The sequence below is a fragment of the Haemaphysalis longicornis genome, unplaced genomic scaffold, assembly GCF_048455015.1.
Source record: "Haemaphysalis longicornis isolate Haplotype H1 unplaced genomic scaffold, Haemaphysalis longicornis Haplotype H1 scaffold_1, whole genome shotgun sequence".
NCBI classification, from domain to species: domain Eukaryota; kingdom Metazoa; phylum Arthropoda; class Arachnida; order Ixodida; family Ixodidae; genus Haemaphysalis; species Haemaphysalis longicornis.
In genome coordinates this window covers 451,622,033-451,643,977 of record NW_027526203.1, presented here as the reverse complement: position 1 = coordinate 451,643,977, position 21,945 = coordinate 451,622,033, and the positions used below count along the sequence as shown (strand labels likewise).

Sequence of the window (21,945 nt, the reverse complement as noted above, 5' to 3'; positions counted from 1 at the left end):
TCGAGGTGTTTTGCGCAAATGTCTATGAATATGTAGTTTCCTCTAAAGTACATTGGAAGATTTCAGGGAACTTTTACTCTCAAAATGGGTTGAAAACAAAGGCCATGCGATCAGACAAACACTGGGAATGACATTTTTGAACAAAAAATATTAAACACGCAGAAAACCACACCTCGAAGGCTTTTTTAGGGCTTTGAAGGGTTGTACAAGTGAAGCAAGTTCGAAATTTCTGGCTAGTTTCCTTTCCTGCCAGGTACTGCTGCCGAACTTCGCCTCGAATGAGCGGTCGTTACCTTTGTCGCTGCAGGCGAAAAAAAAAAAGAAGTGTGCTTAGCGTACTTTGACGAGAAATGAGCATTACGACTGTTCAAATTTGTGGTTGTGAAGTTGCTTTGCGAGATATTTCCGAGATCATTGGCCATTTTTTTAAGCTTAAGATTTATCTGACATCCTTCTGGTAAACGAATGCGATTTTTGACTCCTTTCAAAGAAAATAAATATTTTTGCAGCTGCGCGTGATTGCATAGGTTCTACTAAGGGCGCGATACTGGCGGCTTTTTAAACAGTGGATTTATGTGGGAGCACTGAAATGTTCTCGGGATAGTTGATACGATGCCAAGATCTGGTCGACTTAATCGCTAAACGTTTGCATGCGGGACACACAGAGGCTTGTGATTACGCGTTATGAAGACTGTACCAAAATTTAAAAGAAAGATTGCTACTCTCCTAAGGCATCACCTCGAACTTCAACGTTACTTTATCATCCTTTATGAAGCCGTCTTTCTCCAGGTCGCTAACGGAGAGCGCGGTACCGCTCAGTATACCCGGGTGTTTTTTAGCGGCCCTTCCTAACCCTGGTAAATCCCAAAGGGCCGTGTCTAAGAAAATCGAACGAACGCCATCCTTCTGAGTAGGATGCAGCACCAGTAAGCAAACTTTCTTCTTCATCGGCCACGAGACAAGCTGGTCGAAATTCCCTTGTTCAAGAAAGAAGGCCATATCAAGCGACTGCGCATCACCCGATGTTTCCATTTGAACACCGGCATGTATACAGTACCCGTAAAAGTACTCGGGTTTCTCAGCAAAATGTTGGGCTGTACACTGCTCTTTTGATTTTTCTTTGAGTTGAGACCACGAATCGATGTTAATATCCACTGATTTTAAAGTGTTTTGCTGGTAGTCTAACAACAACTCGCAAGCAGCGTGGAAGGATGAAACCTGGTTGCTGAGCTCCTTGTAAGATGCTGCGAAATGGCTTTCAGTGTCTAGGGCAATTTGGACGCGATTGCATATACTTTTTTCGACTCTCAGCAGCTCTTGTCGCATGGCATTCCTTTCATGTAGGCATGACTCAGTCAGAGTCTTAATGCACTGTTTGATGCCTGCCACAGCGGTGGAAACCTCGATCTTTGCTTCAGCCCCGATGCGGTCCTGGGTAGTCATCAGCCCATGAACCTGATTCTTAACCTCCTGCAGGGAACCTTTGAATCCGGTTGTGTCAGCGTTTAACTTCGCCTGCAGGGATCCGCCAATTTCCATGAGAATTTCCCTGCTGAGGCGCCCGGTGGCTCTGATGGTATTGTCTAAACTCTGAATTGATTCCAACGTTGGACAGTGTGACGTCAGCGCTGCAGTCCACGAGTCAACAAGAGAAGCGATGCGTCGTTCAAAGTATGACTGGAAGGAAGACACTTCTACGCTGAGCTTTTCGAGTGAAGCAGTAAGTTGTGCAGCTCCGGAATCAATATTTGCACTGGTTAGACTTTCCACTGCGGCTGGCTGAGAACACAAGCCGAGGCTCATGTGGCTGACGACGTCTTTGTGGGCAATCGTTTGTCCACAGCGCTGGCAGGCGACCACATGGTGTTCACATTTTTTGTAGAAATGGTCCAGGATTTCTGAGGCCGGACCGGAAGCGTGGCAGCCGTTGGATGCATTCCAGCATAGAATCTGCACAATTAATAAGATAGAAAATACGAAATCATTGAATGAAGCTGAATGACCCTTCCCTAAAAGGGACAGAGAACGGATTTTTGTTGAGCCCATGTCTTCTAGCTCACATAAAAGCCAGTATTTCATATAGTGGGGTAACATCAAGGAGTGTTTAAGAAATTGACGGAAATAATTTCAGTTTGGCATGCAACTTTCTGCAGACTGAAAGACGGCGCCATGTCGTGTCTAAACGTTACACTTTACGTGTACGAACATAGCCGTCGGTTTCAATGCGTGATTCATAAGTCCAACAAAGAAATAGGAAAGACTACATTTAGTAATTGTTTCAGCTGGGGACAAGTTAATTAAATCTCATTTCATGTGTAGTGCAGTTAAAAGTATATTACCACATGGATCACTGTCATGGTTGCCAGTGTCCGTTTTGTGAACATACGTAAGTGTAGTTGATCTAAAAATTCCGCTTTCAAGCGTTGTACGGCGCTATTACGAAGACCCTTTCGTCTCGAGGTGTTTCAATTTATGCGCTTTCATCGGAGATAGAGAGCGTATACTGCACAGAATTCACTTGTCTGTCTCTTTAGAAAGGTGCGCGATAAAGTTCAGTTTCGTTACGCCCTAGTCCTGTTTCCATATAAACGCTGGCGAGCAAATAGGAGAGGGGATATATCCGTTTTTACACTGTTTGAAAGGTCTAAGATCCATTTCTACCATGACTGCTCTTATATATTTATTGATTAGTTCCTCAAATTCCTTAGGGCAAGTATTGTACCTTTTGTATACTCCAATGCCTGGAGTAGCCAGCTCCTGTTTGGGTTGGAGCTAAACTCTCCAATAAATCATTATTTCTCTCTCTCTCTCTCTCCTCAAATTCCAGCTATCATGAAAAGGAAAGGAAGTCATCGCAGAGACGCGTTAATGACTGTTTTGGTAGCACTGGCATTGAGCCATGCAGGAAGTTTTTGAGAACGTAGCGCCACCATATGGTTCCCCCCCCCCCCCCCCCCAAAAAAAAAAAAAAAAAAAAACAGTCAAGTTGCAGGGAATTGTAGGCACGAGGGCGACGAACTTTACTTTATGAGTGGGACCCTACGACTGCCAGAGAATTGGCAAGGACCGCGGAGTTGCAAATGTTATCGCAAATTTTTCGATAAGACATACTGAAGTAATTTTGTGGCGGCTTTTGAAATTAGGCACGTTACATTTTGGTTTTGCAAAGTATGATGAAGTTGCAGTCAATCGTAGCGAAGAGGTGATATGAAATTAAAATTAAAACCGTCTTTTTAGTGCGAGGTTTACCGTTACCCAGCTCAGCCGGTTCGGCGGATGTAAAATATGGCAAAGACTCAGAACCCTCGCGTATTTTCCGAAATATAACCTGCTTGCGCAAACGATGATTCGCTGTAGCAGGAGGCGGCGACGCGGGTAAGCGACGATCCCGCGTTAGGGCTAACGTCGCGCTTTGAAGTTACGTCAGGTACCGGTACCCGCAGTTTGATACACAGTCAGAATGACGTGGCTGGAGAGTCGACACGATCAACTTGAAAGTTAACTTTAACCGTAAACACCCGACGTTGGCTTCACGTCATGATTTGAAGTGTAATGTCGTCAACGGGCACAGGTATTAGAAACGTTTTTCTATTGCACCCGTTGTATTGCACCCGTTGCCACAAAATAAAGCGGACCAAGCGAGCGGCACTGTACACCTACTGGCTCGACGCTTTCATGCCCAGCGACTGCTGTCGAGATAGCTTAGTGCGCATGCGGGTCCTTCGCTGGTAAATGCATGTCATTTTTTTCATATTTCGACCATAGAGTTTCTTACTATATTACTTGGAAAGAAACTGTACGATTTCGGCAGCAGCGTTTCGTTTTTCTCGAAAGTAGCACTTGGCGGTGTTTTACGCGGCAGGGTAAACGAGCAGCACGGCAGCGTGCGGCATGCGCTGGAGCCGTGCAACGGTCCCGCTCAGCTTCGAGATATGGCAGTCATACGTGCCTTTCATTCAGCAGCATTCTTTGTCGGGTACCTCTCAGCACCAACCGTGTAACGCCCTACATTTGCTTAAACATGAATTATTGGAAAAGTTAACGCATTTAACCGCCATCATGTATAGTGTGAATACATATAGGTAATGTTCAAAATTAAATTTCAAATTTTAAAACCAGTAAAAGAGAAAGAAATGTAAAAAATGAACTAACAAAGCCAAAAACGTTTCCGATACCCCGCCTCACACGACGATTAAAATAAGATGCCCCGAAAAAAGAAACCGAAGCCGGAATATAAAAAAAGTGTTTAAAATCCACCTACCGTGTATACCGTGTAATGCGTATTTAGCGAAATTGATTGATTGTGGGGTTTAACGCGCCGACGCAACGCAGGCGATGAGACGCGCCGTAGTAGAGGGCTCCGGATTAATTTTGACCACCTGGGGATCTTTAACGTGCGCCGAAATCTCGTACACACGGGCGTTTTTGTTTTTCGCCTCCATCAGAAAAGCGGCCGCCGCGGCCGGGAATCGAACCCGCGACTTCGTGCTCAGCAGCGCAACGCCTTAGCCACTGAGCCACCGCGGCGGGTATTTAGCGAAATTTTCACGCTTAATCGTTATAATAGTGTAAATGTAAGTGCATGATTTGTTGAAAGAAAACCAAACCTAAAATCAAGACAAGCGGCGCCGTAATGCTTGATATATCTGCCCTCCTTTCGTTAAATACCGACCGGCAACCATTAAGTGACGCAAAAATATTTATCTTTGACTTGTTCCAACGCCAGTATACTTTCGAGGGAAAAATGATTACAAACTAGCTTCTTACGCCCATATTATCTCGAAGCCGTACACGGGGCTGCCGGCCACTGCAAAGAATCGTGCTCGGCGCGCCTCACGAAGCACCACCCGGTTCCTTGAATATCCGAGAGCAACGAGGCGCATGCCCAGGATTTAGGGACACGAGCCGATGATGATGATGATGATGATGGTTAGTGGCTTCCCCTTTGTAACGGGGTGGCGTTGCACAGCGGCCTTAGTCGCAACGCTACTGTGCAATCACCTCGCCAAAAAAATACAAACAAAATAAATAAAAAATAATGTCAAAATAAAAAGCAAATACTTTTACGAAATTTTTGTGCTAGTCTGACTTCTTTGTACGCATGTCTTGCCAGATTGTTCTCTGCTCTTTTCCCACCAACATTCTAACCCTCTTTTACTAACCTCTACTGCTGTCCAGTTCACTTTTCCGCTAACCTTAAAGCCAAGGGCTTCCGGAAGCTGGATGGCTCCATCACTGAGGACTGGACGGATACTTTTGCACTGCTTTACAATATGTCGCATGGTTTCGAGCCGCCGAAACCTGATTGCGCCCTCTCCCGGCGCTTCGCTCGTCCGGGGGGCGTAACTGAATGCATAAAACACACGGGCGACGTTTGATAACGAAGACAGCTAGGAGAAACAACTCGGGGATATCCGTAGCATGGCTCCAGCGGCACGCTGTGGCAAAATTGTAGGCTTGTATGACTAACGTACGAGGTTCCCAGGGCGTCTAAACGTTTTCATAGGCAGCAGCAGAAAAAAGTTTAGACGCCCTGGGAACCTCGTACGTTAGTCATACAAGCCTACAATTTTGCTACCTCGTGCCGCTGGAGCCATGCTACGGATATCCCCGAGTTGAATCTCCTAGCTGTCTTCTTTATCAAGCGCCGGCCGTGTGTTTTATGCGCCATTCAGTTACGCCCCCCGGACGAGCGAAGCGCCGGGAGAGGGCGCAATCAGGTTTCGGCGGCGCGTGTCCATAAATCCTGGGCATGCTGCCGACGAAATCAAGAAAATCGACATACAGACTGACTTGCGAGGGACACGCATGCGCACTCAGCTATCTCGACAGAAGGCGTCGCCACAATAGTTCTGGGGCAACACTCATTTGGTCCGTTTTATTTTGCGGCCGCCTCTACTTGAAGCTAGGGCGGCAGGTTGGGCGGCAGGCTACGAAGGGAAACATCTGGACAAAGCTCCAGTGCATTGATTGATTGATTGTAGGGTTTAACGCGCCGACCCAATGCAGGGGATGAGGCGCGCCGCAGTGGCGGGCTCCGGATTAATTTTGACCACCTGGGGATCTTTGACGTGCGCCGAAATCTTGTACACACGGGCGTTTTTGCTTTTCGCCTCCTGGTAAAGTGATTACCCTAGAGTTATGCATATTGCAGTAGTGTGCTAGATAATGCTTCATAAACACTGCGGCAAATGAAGCTGATCGAGCTTTCGTCTCCCGAGGGCTCGATGACGTCGCCTATGACAGTCTCACAGCTGCGCGAAACTCCCGCCACTTCTCTCGTACCAGCTGCGTGCACTTCGCTTTCGCTTCTCCCGCGTTCTCGCTTCTGCTTTCGCGGCGCATGCTCGGCGCTTGCGCATCTCTCCTCCTCTCGTCTCCTCTCCTTCAACCTTGAATGTAAATCGGGTAGCGCGCTGCGCGCGTTCAGTTCAGCGCTTGCTGCGGTTTACTCCACTTCACTCAGTTCTTCCGATGAAGTGTGATGGAAACAACAGTTAGTGGGTTGGCGCAAGCAAGCGTCAGTTAGTGGGTTGGCGCAACCGTCAGTTAGTGGGTTGGCGCAAGCAAGCGTCAGCACCACCCCACAAACTAACAGCAACGCTACGTCCACTGAAGACAAAGCTGCGCAGCGAAGGGCACGCGACGCTGAGCGCAAACGCTTGAAGCGAGCGGCGGACCCTGAGCTTCGACTGCGCGAATGCTCGGCGCTTGCGCATCTCTCCTCCTCTCGTCTCCTCTCCTTCAACCTTGAACTACATTTCCCCCAGATTCGACTACGAACACAACGGAAACACAACGGAACTCCGAGATGCTCCGCATCTACTCAGCGTTCCCTTCGGGAAGATGGGGCTAATTTTTTTCTGTCCTGCACGCATCGCTCTCCCACATCATGTGGCCTGTGGTAGCATCCCACAAAGCAGGCTCCGATCCCACCCAATCCTTCGTACCATCACCAGCGACTAGCGCTGCGAGTCCACTTGCGTGATCCGGACTCCAAGTAAACGAAGATCTGGCGCGCTTGGTCGGCAGACGACGGAGAAGACGTCACCGGCTTAACGGCCCCGGTTGTGGCCAAATAAACCTATTTCTGTCTCTCTAAAGCACACCTCGAGACGTAGCCCTCGCTGTTTCAAGTATGGGTGCCAGGGGCACAAATCGGCTGGAAACTAGTAACAAATCATTGACAGCACAGAAACCGCATAGAAGCAATACGTCATCCGCGCTCTGGCACGAATCGTCATATTGAAAAGGCCCCTGAAGAGTTCGCTGCGTGTACTTCCCCGCAAAAGTCTTTGAAAGACGACTTGTGCCACATAAATGCCTCTCTTCTCTCCCTGCCACGCTTTCCCGCTCTCGCCTCGCTCTATAAACAGGGTGGAGGTTTGCACCAGTCAATTCAATTTTACCTCCTTCCACTACTCACACGTAACCTACTGAAACCTTTCGTCACGGCGGAACTTTTGGTATTCCGCCACGATGCATGAGCCACGCGCGCCAGCGCTTTTTGTATTTTTGGGTCGAGACGTTTATTTCAACGTGTATTAACAGCAGAGCTGTTACTTCCGCCGTCGAGCGTTACCAGAAAACATACAAAGATAAAATATCGAGCACACGTGAGCGTGCGCCTCGTGAGGAGCACCGGCGTCGGCCAACTCGACCTTCGAGAACACTGTGCCCAGCCTTCGTGGCGTGATTTCTCGCGTGCTGTTCTCATCGCCAGGTCACGCGCGTTCGCGGCTGAAGTGGGGAGCAAAGACGCCGAATTCGCAAAGCCGGTTGCCGCGGGTTCTAGCGCGTGCTGACGCGGTCCACTTTGGGAGTGGTGTGAAAACCTGCGGACAAAGCGATCCGGGCCTGCCAGTCACGGGGAATTCAGCGGCAAGTTCAGAAATACATGCGAGGTGCAATAGGCGGGTCTCCGACGAAGGCATAGCGGCCGCCAGCTCTACTTTTTCGCCAGCCTTGCACCACTGGTGCAAGCTGCGCCAATGTTTTTATTTCTTATCGCAAAAATCAAGCAGTCACGTATATTTAATTAAAGGACCACTGTGGTGGTGGTGGTAATGGTGGTTGTTGTGTGGGATCGGGCGGGGTTAGCCTGGCTGGATATGCCGGCAATTACTCCGCCCAAGCTCCTCCTAATGAGCCAATGCTAGTGTCCTTTCACCACGAGTTCGCCAGTTCCGTCTCCTGAAGGAAGCTTAGGAGAAGGCGCGACACGTCTCTGCGCAGCATCCAATGTCCCCTTGGAAAGACGATGTGGTCCAGAGTGCTGTGTGGAGCTGCCAGCTTTCGAATCGCTGAGAGCATTGCAGTCCGCTCGACATCATGCTCTGGGCAACACATTACGTAGTGGTGTACATCCCCTATCACTGCACATGACGAAAACAGAGGCGATCGCACGAGGCCCACCTTGAATAGCCAGGCTGTGGTCTTCGCTGAGGCCGTTCGGATGCGGTACAGCAATGTTGCCTCCGATCTTTTAAGTCCCTTTGTGACGCAAGGCTGGTGATAGGGATTTCCCAACGACTTGAAATGTTCGGCCACTGCACCGACTGTTAAAGTTTACCCCAATCACTGCAACGACTTCAGGCGAACCGTGGCCGAACATTTCAAGGACCACTGCAAGTAGCACTTATGTTGATGTTTCGCCTCAAATATGCCTAGTGCTTTCTTTTTCCTTAAGACTGCTGACAAGTATGAAATATGTTTCCAGACCTTTAGTGGTTTGGATAAGCTTTTCCTTTATAAACCTGTCGTTGAAGAACCCTCACTTTTCGGCCAGGATTCTAAATCAAGTACAGACAGGGAGACATACAGATAGACAGACCAAAAGTTTGCGGGATTCTGTATAGCCCAAGAAAGACCAGGCTACAGGAGAGCACCTGGTGTGGAGTTGCCCTGCTCTGCGAAGCCTACGCGCTGTCCACATCGCCACCTGCGGCCCGCGCCCCGGACGTCCGCCAGACTTCATGGCGTGGATACAAGGACCACATCATGGCCCCCTGCTCTGATTCCTTCGGGAATCCGGGGTGTATCTATACATTTAATTTCCCCTTATGCTGAATAGCAAACTTCCGCAATAAAAAAAAGGCTATCATCTTTAAAATAGACTCGTCGATGGTGTACACCCGCCCAATTTTTTACCAATATCACGGGAGCGTCGACCGTTCCGTCGATCAGCACCGTATGATGGGGTGATACGACAAACTCGGCGAGAGTAACCGCATGCGCATTAAGCAAAGGCCGCTGCTGCCGTCGTCTGCTGGGTTGTTCCAAGAGCCGACAGCCACCCCATACTGCTGTTACCACTCGCTTTCACTTGCCCTCTGCGCCCCGTTAACGGCGGGTTGGAGGGCGGTGTGATAAGCGAATAAAAAATCGGGGGTGGTTGTCTGCTCTTGGAACAGCCCAGCAGAAGACGATAGCAGGGGCCTTTGCTTTTAATGCGCATGCGGTTACTCTCGCCGAGTTTGTCGTATCGCTCCATCATACGGCGCTGATCGACAAAACGGTCGACGCTCCCGTGATATTGGTAAAAAATTGGGCGGGTGTACAACTGGAGCTCTGCAGAAGAATAGCGCTACACAGGAATAACTCCAGTAAAGCTTATAGTGTTCGGCCGGTTGGTAAGAGTATACATGTCTAAACAGGGAGCGGTTAAATTTACAAGTGCAAACACACAAAAAAATGGCCGCGCCTTTGCTCAGCTAACCCTGGATATGCGAAGCGAAAGCTTGGCTTAGCCTGCTTAAGTCTATGTTTCGCTTGGTCAACTCTGAGTTAGGTGCACTGTTCGTCCAAATTCTGCCTTTGCCTGCAGTGGAGGGCTCCTGATTTATTTCGACCACCAAGGGATATTTGATTTGATCTTGATTATGGGGCTTAACACGCCGGTGCTACACAGGCGATGAGGCGCGCCGTAGTGGAGGGCTGCGGATTAATTTTGACCACCTGGGGATATATAACGTGCGCGGAAATCTCGACACATGGACGTTTCCTCTTTTCGCCTCCATTTCAGCCACCGCGGCCGGGATCGAACCCGCTTCCTTGGGCTCAGCAGCAGCACAGCGCCAGTGAGCCACCGCAACGGGAATGCCGAAACTCTTCAGCGCAAAGCAAGGCTCAGACAAATCTGACACGAAATATAAGCATTACAGAATGGAACCTGCGTAGCGTCATTTTAGGAATACATGATGCATGCATTTTACGATAGCAAATAAAAAACAACTCATAGAGAACGGCATCGAAGAGCGGCAATACAAAAAAAGGGCCCATCTCCCCGCGAGGGGGACTCGAGTAAATGTGTCGCATAGGGGGTGGGTGTATTGCGTTAACGTTTAGTGTTTGGGGAGTTGGTGGTAGTGAATGCGTTGTATCAGCAGCTTCTTGACGTAGTTTGAATGAGTCAAGGATATAAGGCGCGTTCGTAGCCTTTCATTCTGTGTCGGTTTTGTGGCGCAGTGGGAAGAGCACCATGTACCTCGCGTTCCGCCCACAGTTAGTGAATGCGTTCTATCAGCAGCTTCTTGACGTAGTTTGAATGAGTCAAGGATATAAGGCGCGTTCGTAGCCCTCCATTCTGTGTCGGCTTTGTGGCGCAGTGGGTAGAGCACCATGTACCTTGCGTTCCGCCCGCAGGGTCGTGGGATCGAAACCAGGCGCCGGAAAGTATTATTTTTTTATATAGTGTAGGGGGAGGGGTGCGGACCTGTTGTTGATAGCGAGGAGGGTAGCGTGATACGGGAGAGGAGGAGCGGGGGAGAGGGCGCACCTGCGAGCGATGCGGACTACTACGGACGCCTAGAACGGGTGACATCGTGAGTTAAATGCTCTGCATTAAAAAAAAAACAATAAAGCAAAATTCAAATCACCTCCGTCTAGCGACGGCGATGCTTGAAACGCGAAGCTTTCTTGTACGAGGGAATTAAACAGCGAAATGCCAAAGTCCAAGCCATTGCTATCAAAGTAAAAGCGCCAACGATCAAAGTTCGAACTGCTTGAGAGACCAAACCCAGACGTCAGCAAACGAACCCCTCAGGAGAAAACTGAGCGCCCTCCCCCCCACCATCGTCGTCGTTGAAAGTGAAGCGTACAAATGTGCTTCAAAATTAGAACTGCCTCGAACGTGTCGGAATGACGCAATCGGATAGACGTCGGCCTCAGGACGCGAGGGACACGTGTTCGATTCCAACCGCAGAAAGCTTTTTCTTGCGTCGTCATTATCATGCTCATGAGACGTGGTATTGTATAAAGTTGGCATTTCTGTAGAGCGTTTTAGGGGACGGCACCGCCATCAGCGAGACCAAGAATGCTTCCCTAATCTTTAAAAGCGTCCTGGGAAACTTTCGTCTACTTACGGGTGTCGATGGCGAAAACACTAACGCCTCCTGTAGACGTGTTCGTCAAAGACGTCTCGACTGCTTGATCGTGTTTTTGTATGTCAAGCACCGGTTTTCCGCTCATGTGTTTATTGAGTTCTGATTAATTGCCCTTCCTAAAGGGCTTGAGAGGTGCAAGGAAGCCAACCGGAATTTCAACTTGCAAACGCTTACTGCTTTCTTTTTTGAGGAGACGTAGCTGGAGTTGCCAATCTGCTTGGAGAGAGGGGACGGGCGGGGCGGGCACCGTGGGAGGTGATTGTAGCCTCTCCCTGGCAGCGTCGTGAGCCATGCGGTTGCCTTGTGCGCCGGAAGTATGTCCCGGAGTCCAAACAATGCGAATTTTGAATCCTTCAATTTGTAGGTCTCGTATCGTGGTCAGGATATTTGTCGCCATGGTGTTCGGGGAAAATGGACGGTTCAATTCTCGGACAGCAACATAAGAATCTGTGATAATGCGAAATTTCTTCGCGGTAAGATGGGCGGAATGGTCATAAATTTGCCGGGTGGCAGCCAGAATTCCCAGAAGTTCTACTTCTACAAGGCCGTATGTGTTGGAAATTCGCCGGGATCCATTCAATTCTGGAAAGTCTGTAGATGTCCAGGCAATGGTCGCTGTCATGTGTCAGGGCACCCCCCGAGAGAGGATGCATGAAAACTACGGAAAACGAGGAAAAAGAACAAAGAAACGGCCATCTGAAGTGCGCGCCAGGAGCGCGCCAATCAGCAAGCGCCAGCGCCGACGCACCGAGGAATCATGGGCAAAGGTGGCAGCGCACTGGTCGGCCAATCAGGGAAGGCCGCGCATGGGACAAGTTGCGTATTGACCATATAAGGACAGGGAAGAAGCAAAAAGCCAATGGGAGTGCGCCACGAGAGAGCCCAGAGGGTGTAAAAGCGGGGCGCACAAAGAGAAGTGGGGAGGCAAGACAACGGGAGGCAGACAACCAGGAGGCGGCCGGAGCACGTGAGCTTCACGGAACGAGCCAGGGGGACGCGGCCAGGCCATCGACCACGCCATCCGAGCCTGGGCGGGAGCGGGCTGACTTCGCATCGGCACCGTCATCCTAGGTGCACCACGAACCTATGTCTTCGTGGCCCCAGCGGCATCGGTCGGGCACCAGCGGCCAACGTCCACGCTCCGTCGACGTTCGTCTCGACGGCCCCGAAAGGCTACGTTCGGGCCGAGCCTGCCTGAAACCTCCAGCGGCAGCGGCTACCAGGGGGTAGCCACCGAGGAAAGTAGTGAGGACGCGCGGAGCCCACGCCGTCCAAGGATTGACCGCGCGCATCGAACGCCGGCACCGAAGCGAGACGAGGACGGCTACCACCAAGTCGCGGCCACGCAACGGGTGCGACACGTCAGTGCCGGCGACAGCGGGGTAGGCCAGTCCAGTAGGGACGCAGTTGTAAGGGACACAACTAGGGAGTTGTGATACGAGAGAAATGAACTAGAACTTGATTAAGGAGTGTATTTGAACTGATAGTGTAGGACTTTATGGTAGAGACTTTTGGGTTTTGAGTTGAATTGTATATTGAGCTGTTAAGTTAGAGGTTTGTATTTGAGTTGTGTTTTGGGGTTGTTAGAGGTTTGAGTGTGTATCATTTGCGTGTAGTTTAATTATTGAGTGCTTTGCGTTAGGGTTTTTGAGTGTGCATTAAATGTATGTTGTTAAACCCGTCAACGGCTTCCCTGTGTCCATTGCTCTGAGCTGGTAAAGACAACCTCACCATCGGTTCACGTGACAGTCGCCATCATCCCATTCAGAGACGCGTCGGTGTAAATGTCAATTTTGTCGCCTGCCTTGTCATCTGCTAGCGTGCGAACGTATTGTTCGCGTACTACTCGGTAATGGCGCCGGATCGGGCGTCGACGTGGAATACCGATGGAGGGGCGTTCCCACGGAGGAATTGCTGGCGGCGAATCCGGGCTGTCAGAGTCGCTATTTAGGCGGTCCCATTTTCTGAAGTCTTTTTCCGTGTGGCGAATGGTCCAGATGATATTGGAAACGTAGTTTGGTCTCTTTAATGAGATTAGTGAGAGGCGGAAGAGGAACTGCTTCGTGGAGAGTATCTACCCGGGTGATGAGGGGAGGCCACTAATCGCACGGAGAAGGTGCCGATTCATCTTGTGAAGAGCATTAACATGAGACTGTCGTAGATCATAGACCGGGAAGCCGTAAGTGAAACGTCCATGTGCCACGGCGCGCGCGAGCATGGTACAAGCTGCTCGGTGCGCCCCTCCATATTTATTGGATATCCGTGTAAGGAGGTGTAAGGTGGAATGCCAGGTTTTCTTAAGTGATGCTATTCACTGTTTTGGGCTATTACAGCTGCTGACTGGAACACCCAGCAGTCGAATTGTTCCGTTGCAAGATTCAGGTAGTGTATCCCCCACTTGAAGGGAGATAATCTGTTCCTTACTTGTACGACGTTTACCATCGACGCTGAGCAGTGCCGTCTTTGTCGGGGATAGCTGTAGCTGAAATTGGGACAGCGTATGTTACAAGCTCAGGACTGCTGCTTGCAACTCTGTTTGCATAGCTTCTTTTGTGTCAATCGGTGGCTTCTGTCCATACCACAATGTCGTCCGCATAAAGAGCGAACCGGGCGGCAGTGTACTGTTCAAGAGTTCAAGCAACGCGGTTCATGACCAGATTGAAGAGGAGAGGAGCCAAAATGGACCCTTGTGGGACTCCTCTGTCCAGGTAGAAAGTAGTGGGCTGGTGGGTTAGAGGGTTAAGACGGATAGGTCGATGTTTAAGAAAGCTGCGTATCCAGGCCTGAGCTTTTCACGTTCGGGCAAGGTATTCGCCAATAAAGTGTATGCAAATGCAGCGTACACACCACACATTGTACATAAGTGGTCAGCCCCGGCAGGCTCTCAATTGCACCGATGCCCCCACTGCAATAGTGATGCCATACCAAATCTCTTCCACTTAATTTGGATCTGTCCTATATTCGCCCGTAACCGCCGTCAACTGCTAACTGTAGGTCCTGCACCCACGACTGAACTGGAGCACGTTAGTCGTGTCCGCGAAGACCCCGCTACTCTAGAAATAATTACCCAGTACGCGCTTGAAAACGGCCTGTGCAAGTTGGTGTAGCGGTCTGACAGACTTTCCCGGACTGGCCAAACCCAATCCACGAACAATGTCAACAATGCAAACTGTGCATTTTTGTGTCACTGACCGAGTGAAATGTGCATCTTGTGAATAGGACCTTAAAACTAGAACTGTGTACACTGTGTGAATTGTGACCTCTCCCTTTCTCCTCCCCCTCCGCCATCCTCACTTCCCCACAGGGCCTCATGGCCACTCGTCCTTAATAAAGTGTTTCACTCACTCCCATTCCGAAAGATTTCTTGATGGGTCATGCTGTCGGAAGCGTAACTTATGTTGCTTGAATGACGAGGCGAAAAAACATACAATAGTAAAGGAATTATTGGGAGTAACAACAGTATAGCACGCGGGGAACACCTGCGGACAAGTCCACACAATAGGCATGTATCAGTACTTAATGCCGTAGATTCGTCCTGGGGCCGAAAATAATTCTGCAAAAGACTCGCCCTTGAGTGCTTTGCTTCCAATTTGAGCGTAGCTACTGGAGGCGGGAAAATCTGAAACGCCTGCAAGTAGGCAAGGACGGCCGTACGTGCAGCGCCGGGCTCGGCAGCTGGAGCCGTGCCTCCACAGACATCCACAGCCGCTCGAAGCCCCTTTCACCGAGCTGCCGTGCTGCAGCGGTGGCTTGTACAGCCTCCGAAAATTTTCGACCGACCGGCATGACAGCGCCTTATCACGGTGCTCAGCAGCGCAATAGGCGAGAGTACACGCACGCGCATAGCGCTATCTGCTGTATGAGTGTCGTCTGCTGCGCCGTTTCCTTGAGAGTGGTACACCCCCTGCCACTGCATCGAATGAATTTGTGCCCCACGCTGCTTAGCTACCTTTGGCGGTAGTACAGTCCTAGAACACTGTAGCGGTAGCGAAACGGCCTTGCAAGATAAGAAAAACAGGGGGTGTGTTGTCCTGAGAAGAACAGCGGAGCAGACGACGCTCCCACAACAGATAGCTCTATGCGCGTGTGCGTGCCCTCGCCTATTTTGCCGGTGAACACCATGATAAGGCGCTGACATGCCGATCGGTCGTCTCTCACGCTATATTATTAAAAATTTGGGAGGCTTACATGTGCGTGTGCTTGTTGGTGCGTGCGTGTCTCCGCCGTGAGTTTGTGTGCATGTCTACCTTACCCACGGTGCCCACGCGTGCGTCGAGGCACCCTAGTTGCTAGATGATATAACGTTCCTCGCGGTGGCTGTTTGCTGCAGAAGGCGTCGAAGTTGGTTATGGGTGGTGTTCTAAACGTCTCCTGGATAGGTGTGAATAAACGCACACCTTTATTAGTTTTCCTGTGTATAAATTTGACTACCGAACTGGTTCGGGAAGTGATTCAACCTAACCAGAACTGAACCGGAACGAGGTGAAGGCACCCGAAAAAAAGCGGCAATTTTTTTCATTTCCAAACCTGGCTTCAATAGGAATGAAGCCAGGTTTGGAAACCAACCCTTCGTTTGGTATATCTATCCGCTGTGTTGCTCAGTCGGCAAGCAACCACAGTACAAAAAAAAAAAAAAAAACACGGAATAAACAATGGCCGTATAAGTAGCAAAAGCGGGGCTGTTTGCATTAAGTGTGCCAAGGTACACGGATATGTATGCTCGCTGCAAGTCTGGTGCGCGCAGCGCATCTGAAATTTGAAATTCGGAGCGAAGTAGCAGTAGATTAAAGAGTGGTGCTTTTTAAATAGGCTGCTCTCTATGCAGGCGTTTCGCTTTCACCATTTCTCAATTCACTGCACTTTGAGGGGCCTCGGTCGTGGCAGTTATAAAGGTGTATGCGGCCGTACGTTTCACATTTTGTTCTCGTGCGACCTCCTTTGCGAACCCGTATGAACATAATACGCTGCCAGCCAATATGCGATTACACTATGATATGTACAGGGGGGATTAAAAGAAATACGAACGGAGCGCACAGCCTCCGACGCATGCGCACTTCTTCGACAGCGTCTGAGAGTGTGGTCACAGTCTCCTGGTGTGGCCTACATTTATGGGAAATGTTTGACCAAGAAGCGACACCGGTGGTTTATTTTGAGGCGCCATTTCACGCTGCGTCGCCACTGAACAGCATGATCGTTGAAGGGCATCATGCTAGCTGCAATCAGCCTGCTGCGCGCTTTGCTCTCGAATGTAGAAGATAACAGGATGCTCAGTGGCGACAGAGCACAAAAAGGCGCCTCAAAGTAAATTACCGGCGTCGCTTCTTGATCAAGAATTTCCCCTAACAGTAGGCCACACTCTCAAACGCGCTGGAAGAACTACGCATGCGCGCAGTTTACTGACAGCCAGACAGTGTGGCATGCGTCGGAGGCTGTGTGCTCCGTTGTTCGTATTTCTTTTAATCTCCCCTGTACTATAAGCGACTTGATGAATGCGGAATGTTTGGAGATTCCCCCTTTTACCTATCAGATGTTTAACTATATCGCTTGTGCGCGCACAGTTTCTGAATATTTTAGGTCGTCCACGGTACCTTTCGGCGAAGAACGCTTTCGGTGCTGAAGGTCGACCACACAACTTCGTCGCACCTTATGGCATCCCCGTCGAGACAGCACTGGCTGTCGCTGGCAACGCAGCGGTCGTAGCAGGGCTGGCAGAGGACGTGCCGACAGGAGAGTAAAGCGATTGTGGAGGGAACCACGCCACAAGCACTGCACTTTCGATTTGACGATACGCCGTCAAGAAACACAGTCGGCCGCCAGTCGAGTTCGCAGCCAAACCCGAACACCGTATGGGTGCTTTCGGCCGCCATGGCTGTCGAAAGAAGCGGACGGCGACGGCAGAACCGCCGATTTGTCGACTTTTTTTCCAGCGCACAAGCGGATGCTGCGGCCGTTTCGTTTATCGACCAGCGCCGCTGTGATCTTCTGCTGCTAGAATGAGGCGAGAAGTACTGGAAATGACCACGGAAATGCGCGCCGTTATCTTCATCTAGGTCGATCGCAGTTTGACGGGCATCGCCCATCGTTGACAAAGGAGCGCGCCGAATTCAAATCTTATCGCACAAAATGAAGAGCATGAAAATTTGTACAACCCTGCTCGTTGTTCAAATGTGAGCTATTTCTGCGCCCGTGGCGGTGAGATTGTGGCATCTGATTACGTGTAGATGCAGGAGAAGCATTACGTGAGCACTTTTCTCCAAACTGACATCTGAAGAAAGCCCTATAGGTTGGTGGCCCGATTATTGCGGACACTGCAATGAGCTTTCCGGTACATCGTATTCACAAAAAACGCACAAGTTGTCCGAAGACATCTTAAAACGAAGCTGTGTACCTCTACCAGCCAAGGGTCAACATCGGCGTCAACAGAAAACTCCCGCGAACGAATAAAAAGAAATTACTTCAACCGCCAGTAATCCAACCTGGCCCGATGGGAGAATCGGAGCGAGAGCCCGTTGTCTCACCAATTGAGCTACGAGCGCAAGCGGAGACGGGGGAGACACACGGTGTACTCACCGAGGACAGCTGAGGGTTTACCTCCGGCGTTCTCGCTGAATGCCACGTGATAGCGTCACATGACCTCTCTTGCGGCTGTGCGCTCCGCGCACGGCACGTGCCGCGGCCGTGTGCGCGCCAATGGTTCGTCCGCTTCGTTCTCTAAGAGTTTGGACTCATGTGCAACACCGATACCAAGCAACCGACTACCATCCGTGGAAAGTGGATTGATTTAACGTTCATGAAGAATGTAAGAGGGTTTTAGCATATCATTACCGTGTTTGCGTTACCGTTTACTGTGTTACCGCACCCGGAGTTTGTTTACCACTGAAAACGGTCGAACGCGTTTAAGCAGTCCGTTTGCGGCAACGTTACTAGACGTTGGTTTGCGGTACGTGTGCGTATTCCGGCTGCAGTTGTAAAGGTAGTGACATCTGATGAATTAGTCTCAAAGCAGATTACGCATAATTCTGTTGCTCATATCAATTTGCTTTTGTTTAAACCAGCTTGAATGTTTCCCTTTTCTGATGAAGCGTTCGCAATAACAGTACAGTGAAATCTCGTTGACACGTTTTCCACGGGAATTGGAAAATAAAACGTATTATGGGAAAATACAATTATTCAAAGAGGCTAAAATACGGAAGAAAATATGCATAGTACTCCTTCCGCAACTCACTTTAATTGAGGAACATTCAAGTACCTGGTCAATATGTGCTGCACTTTCTTTTTTTCAATGTCCATGGAGTAAATTCTTGTGAAACGTAAAAAAGAAAGATGCCGGTATATTTCGCTTCGCCGGACAATGTTCTGTACGACAATCCGTGTCGTTCCTTAAATCAGTGAATCCAGACACCGGACGCTTTGCAGTCTTTAATGTCCAAGATGAGCGCGATTTTAGCCTTTTCGCGTAGGACTGACCCGTCGACGTTCACTGCTGCCGCTCTGGCTTCCCGAACCATGTAATCAGGGCGTCTTCCATTTGCTGATACTTCGCATTTCGGGTTTGTTTTACACCGGGGCCGAAAATCTACAGCTCTTTCCAAAGTTACTATTTCTAACCGACAATAGTGTTTAGCATTGACACTGGCAAACCGAGCTCGCGTGCCATGTCCACCCGCTCACTCTTCGGGTTCTCTTCGAATTTTCTTACAATTTCTTTTAAACGGAGCGCCTTGCGTTTCCTCGACGTTTTCACAAGACTGGCAGCACCATCGCGCACAGCAGCAAGGCAGCCAGAGAAGTACAAAAAAAAAATAGCCTAAGAGCTACAGCAGCGCCATCGAACACAGCAAGAAGGCGGAAAGAGAACAAAGAAGAGCGTGGGAAGCACGGCGCGTGGCGAGAAGTCGGGAGGGAAAGTCCAGAGTCCTACCGAGGGCATTGTTCATGTTGCACACCTTCCTTGGTCATAATATGTTTCTCTAGATGGCGCGGTTCATCGTCGGACGTATCATCTTTGGACGGAGCGGAGCGGCCACGCCTGGCAGCGATGTTTTCGTAGCAAAGCCGGCTCTGCCGCATCCTCAGCGGCTCTGCAACGTGCAGATCGTGGCTTGTTGGAATACTGCTTAAGCTGCTATATCGAAGAATAAACGTAAGATATCTAGAAACGTCGGTCAGGATTTACTTTCGCGATCGTATCGCACAATTTTAGGCAAAAATGCGATCGTATTAAACGCACGGAAATGCATTGTTTCTAAGGAACGTCGGCCGGGAATAAAAAGGAAAACGTATTAGGCCGGTAACATATTACGCCGAATGGTATCGACGAGATTTTACTGTAGTTGTTTTGACAATAATGTAGCCATCCCCTGTAGAACACATGCTGGGGACGCCACCTACTGAGTAGAATTGAAATCAAGGTAAACTAGAATTCACGCCCGCGCTAAATATGTCGGCAAGAAATGAGCAAAATATGTTGTAACAATTACTCGATAACCTACGATACCTAGCGCAGCACAATTTTGGAAGCCTAAAAGCACTTTGCGAGCTCAGAAACTTGTCTGAACTATTTGAGGTGGACGAGGCTTAGCCCGAGTAGGGGCGGCCATTTTGTTCGTCCATCTAAGAAAAATAGTCGCTTGTCGTGCTCCGGAGGATCATTTAACAAGAAAACGTAATAAACAACATCAACTAAGAATACTTTTATAGGCTGTGCCAAGCATCAAACGCCGAGCGCACTGCATTTGCTGTTATCAGTACGCGAGAGTCACTTCGTCTGCTCAGGAAGCTCGCTGGCGACAGTGGAGCATGTGCCGGTAAGTTATCGTTCGCGGTAACTCTCGCGCATGCGTATTCGACTCCCGCAAACACGGTAGACGGTAACGCAAATGCTATGCTAGAACTCTCGGTGAAGACGCGAAGTCAGAGTGTGTATCACACGGAGTGTGCTGAATTGAAATAATGAAGAACGTGTTACAGGTAACGTGTGATTAACGCAAGCGGGCCGTAGTCACCTGTGGTCAACCACCACCACAGGGTAAACTGGCCCGCACTTTTTTGGTCACGCCTTTTATGCACCGGTGTGTGACGCTGCCAGTACAAGTCCCCTCTGATTTAGGGATGAATCGGAGTACAAGTGTTTTTGTACAGAAACAATTGGTCGCGCATCTGCTGGCGTCACTGCAAATGTCGAAGGACCAGTCTTCTCCCGCTCTTGCTACGTAACATGCCTCTGCTGTCTCATCCGCCCATCTCGCACATTGTTCCCTCCTGTTTCGGTCCTCGCATTAGAAGTTGGCGGAGTTCAATTCTGCCGCGTTCGCACTGCGGGCGCGCCATCTGTTGGGACTGTTAAGACTCAGCGCTCGAGCGACGAGCCCAGTTTTGCGGATGAAACATTGTTTCCAAAATGCGTTTTATAAAGAGCTCTCGCAAAAATGGAGCGTACAAATACTTCTAGATAAAGGAACACTGTAGAGAATAGTTGTTTCTGGGCGGGCAGAGTCTTCTGCCACGCGCGTGGCACGAGCCACGCCCCCCTGGCAACGGCTGCTGCCACGCGTGATGTCATAATGACGTCATGACGACGGCACAACACTAATAATTGCCATTATTTTGTGTAGTGTAGTCCGAAATACACATTTTTTTTTTTATTTGCAGTGCAAAATAACGCACCATTAAACTGCTAAAACTTTTCTAAACAAACAATTTTTGTTCTTGCGGGGGCAGCCGGCGATGCTGCTGCTGCTGCCAGCTGCCGTATCGCGTGCATGGAGTCGCGTATCCGAAAGCGGGACGAAGCTCCGATTTTCTCGGGCCGACATGGGGCCGACTAGTGTCACTAAATAAGGTAAATAAAGGCCGACAACGTAGATAAACCGGAGTTCATATTGTTAGAAGCACTACCTGAAAACGTGAGAAAGTTGCTTGTGATTATGTATTGCGTGGGGACCCAGCCAGCCTTTCCAGACCACAGCAAAATAGCCGCTGTCGAGTAATGTTGACCTGTTACCGCTTGGTTATGCTTGGTGTACGCCGATGGTACCTGCGTTCAGTTTCAGCGTACGTGAGACGACATCGCACAGCCGACTGGCCCCGTTCGAACAAGCTACGTTCCACACAAGAAAAACCGTCCGAGCGTTATTCTGTGAACCTTCCGACGCATGTCGGCGCGGCGGCATCTGCTATCAACAGTTTGCACCACGGCAAGTTCAGAATGCTTAAATGGGCGACCTGAAATCGCGGTGTGTGTTCTCGAAATGCAGCGCCAAAAGATAATCGGAATGTACAGTGCCGAGGACGAAGGGTAGTGGCGGTAACTGTTTTTTTACTAGGCACATGTGCGCATTACAGTTACAGACAATTGCGCCAAGAATAGGAAAGGTAATCTTTGGTGTCCCCACACATGTACCGCGTACGTACCACTACAGTAGATCTCCTCTTCTGAAATATTAGCAAGCAAAACTTCCGAAAATTGGGAAGTTCTTATTATCTAGTGGGCGAAATTGTAGCTTAAAATTTGTTTTACATCCACGATTCGTTTTATGAGCAGAAAAGTCTTGTGAGCATG

General features: G+C 49.6%; 1 protein-coding gene across 1 annotated transcript; it reads right to left on the bottom strand.

Annotated features, from left to right (window-relative positions):
* Window positions 1-223: 223 nt before the first annotated feature.
* Window positions 224-17,447, bottom strand: LOC144156028 (TNF receptor-associated factor 3-like). Its single transcript, XM_077687796.1, has 2 exons — window positions 16,973-17,447; window positions 224-1,950 (listed from the first exon to the last, which is right to left on the bottom strand). Exons 1-2 carry the CDS (start codon window positions 17,249-17,251, stop codon window positions 727-729), a joined length of 1,503 nt encoding a protein of 500 aa, XP_077543922.1. The 5' UTR covers window positions 17,252-17,447; the 3' UTR covers window positions 224-726.
* Window positions 17,448-21,945: the final 4,498 nt, after the last annotated feature.

Bases quoted from the DNA above. Each gene is read 5' to 3' on its own strand.
- LOC144156028 (XM_077687796.1), bottom strand. From the start codon at position 17,251: ATGGCGGCCGAAAGCACCCATACGGTGTTCGGGTTTGGCTGCGAACTC. The intron at 1,951-16,972 runs GTACCGTGGACG...TTAATTGTGCAG, and splicing joins AAAGCGTTCTTCGCCGAAAG to ATTCTATGCTGGAATGCATC.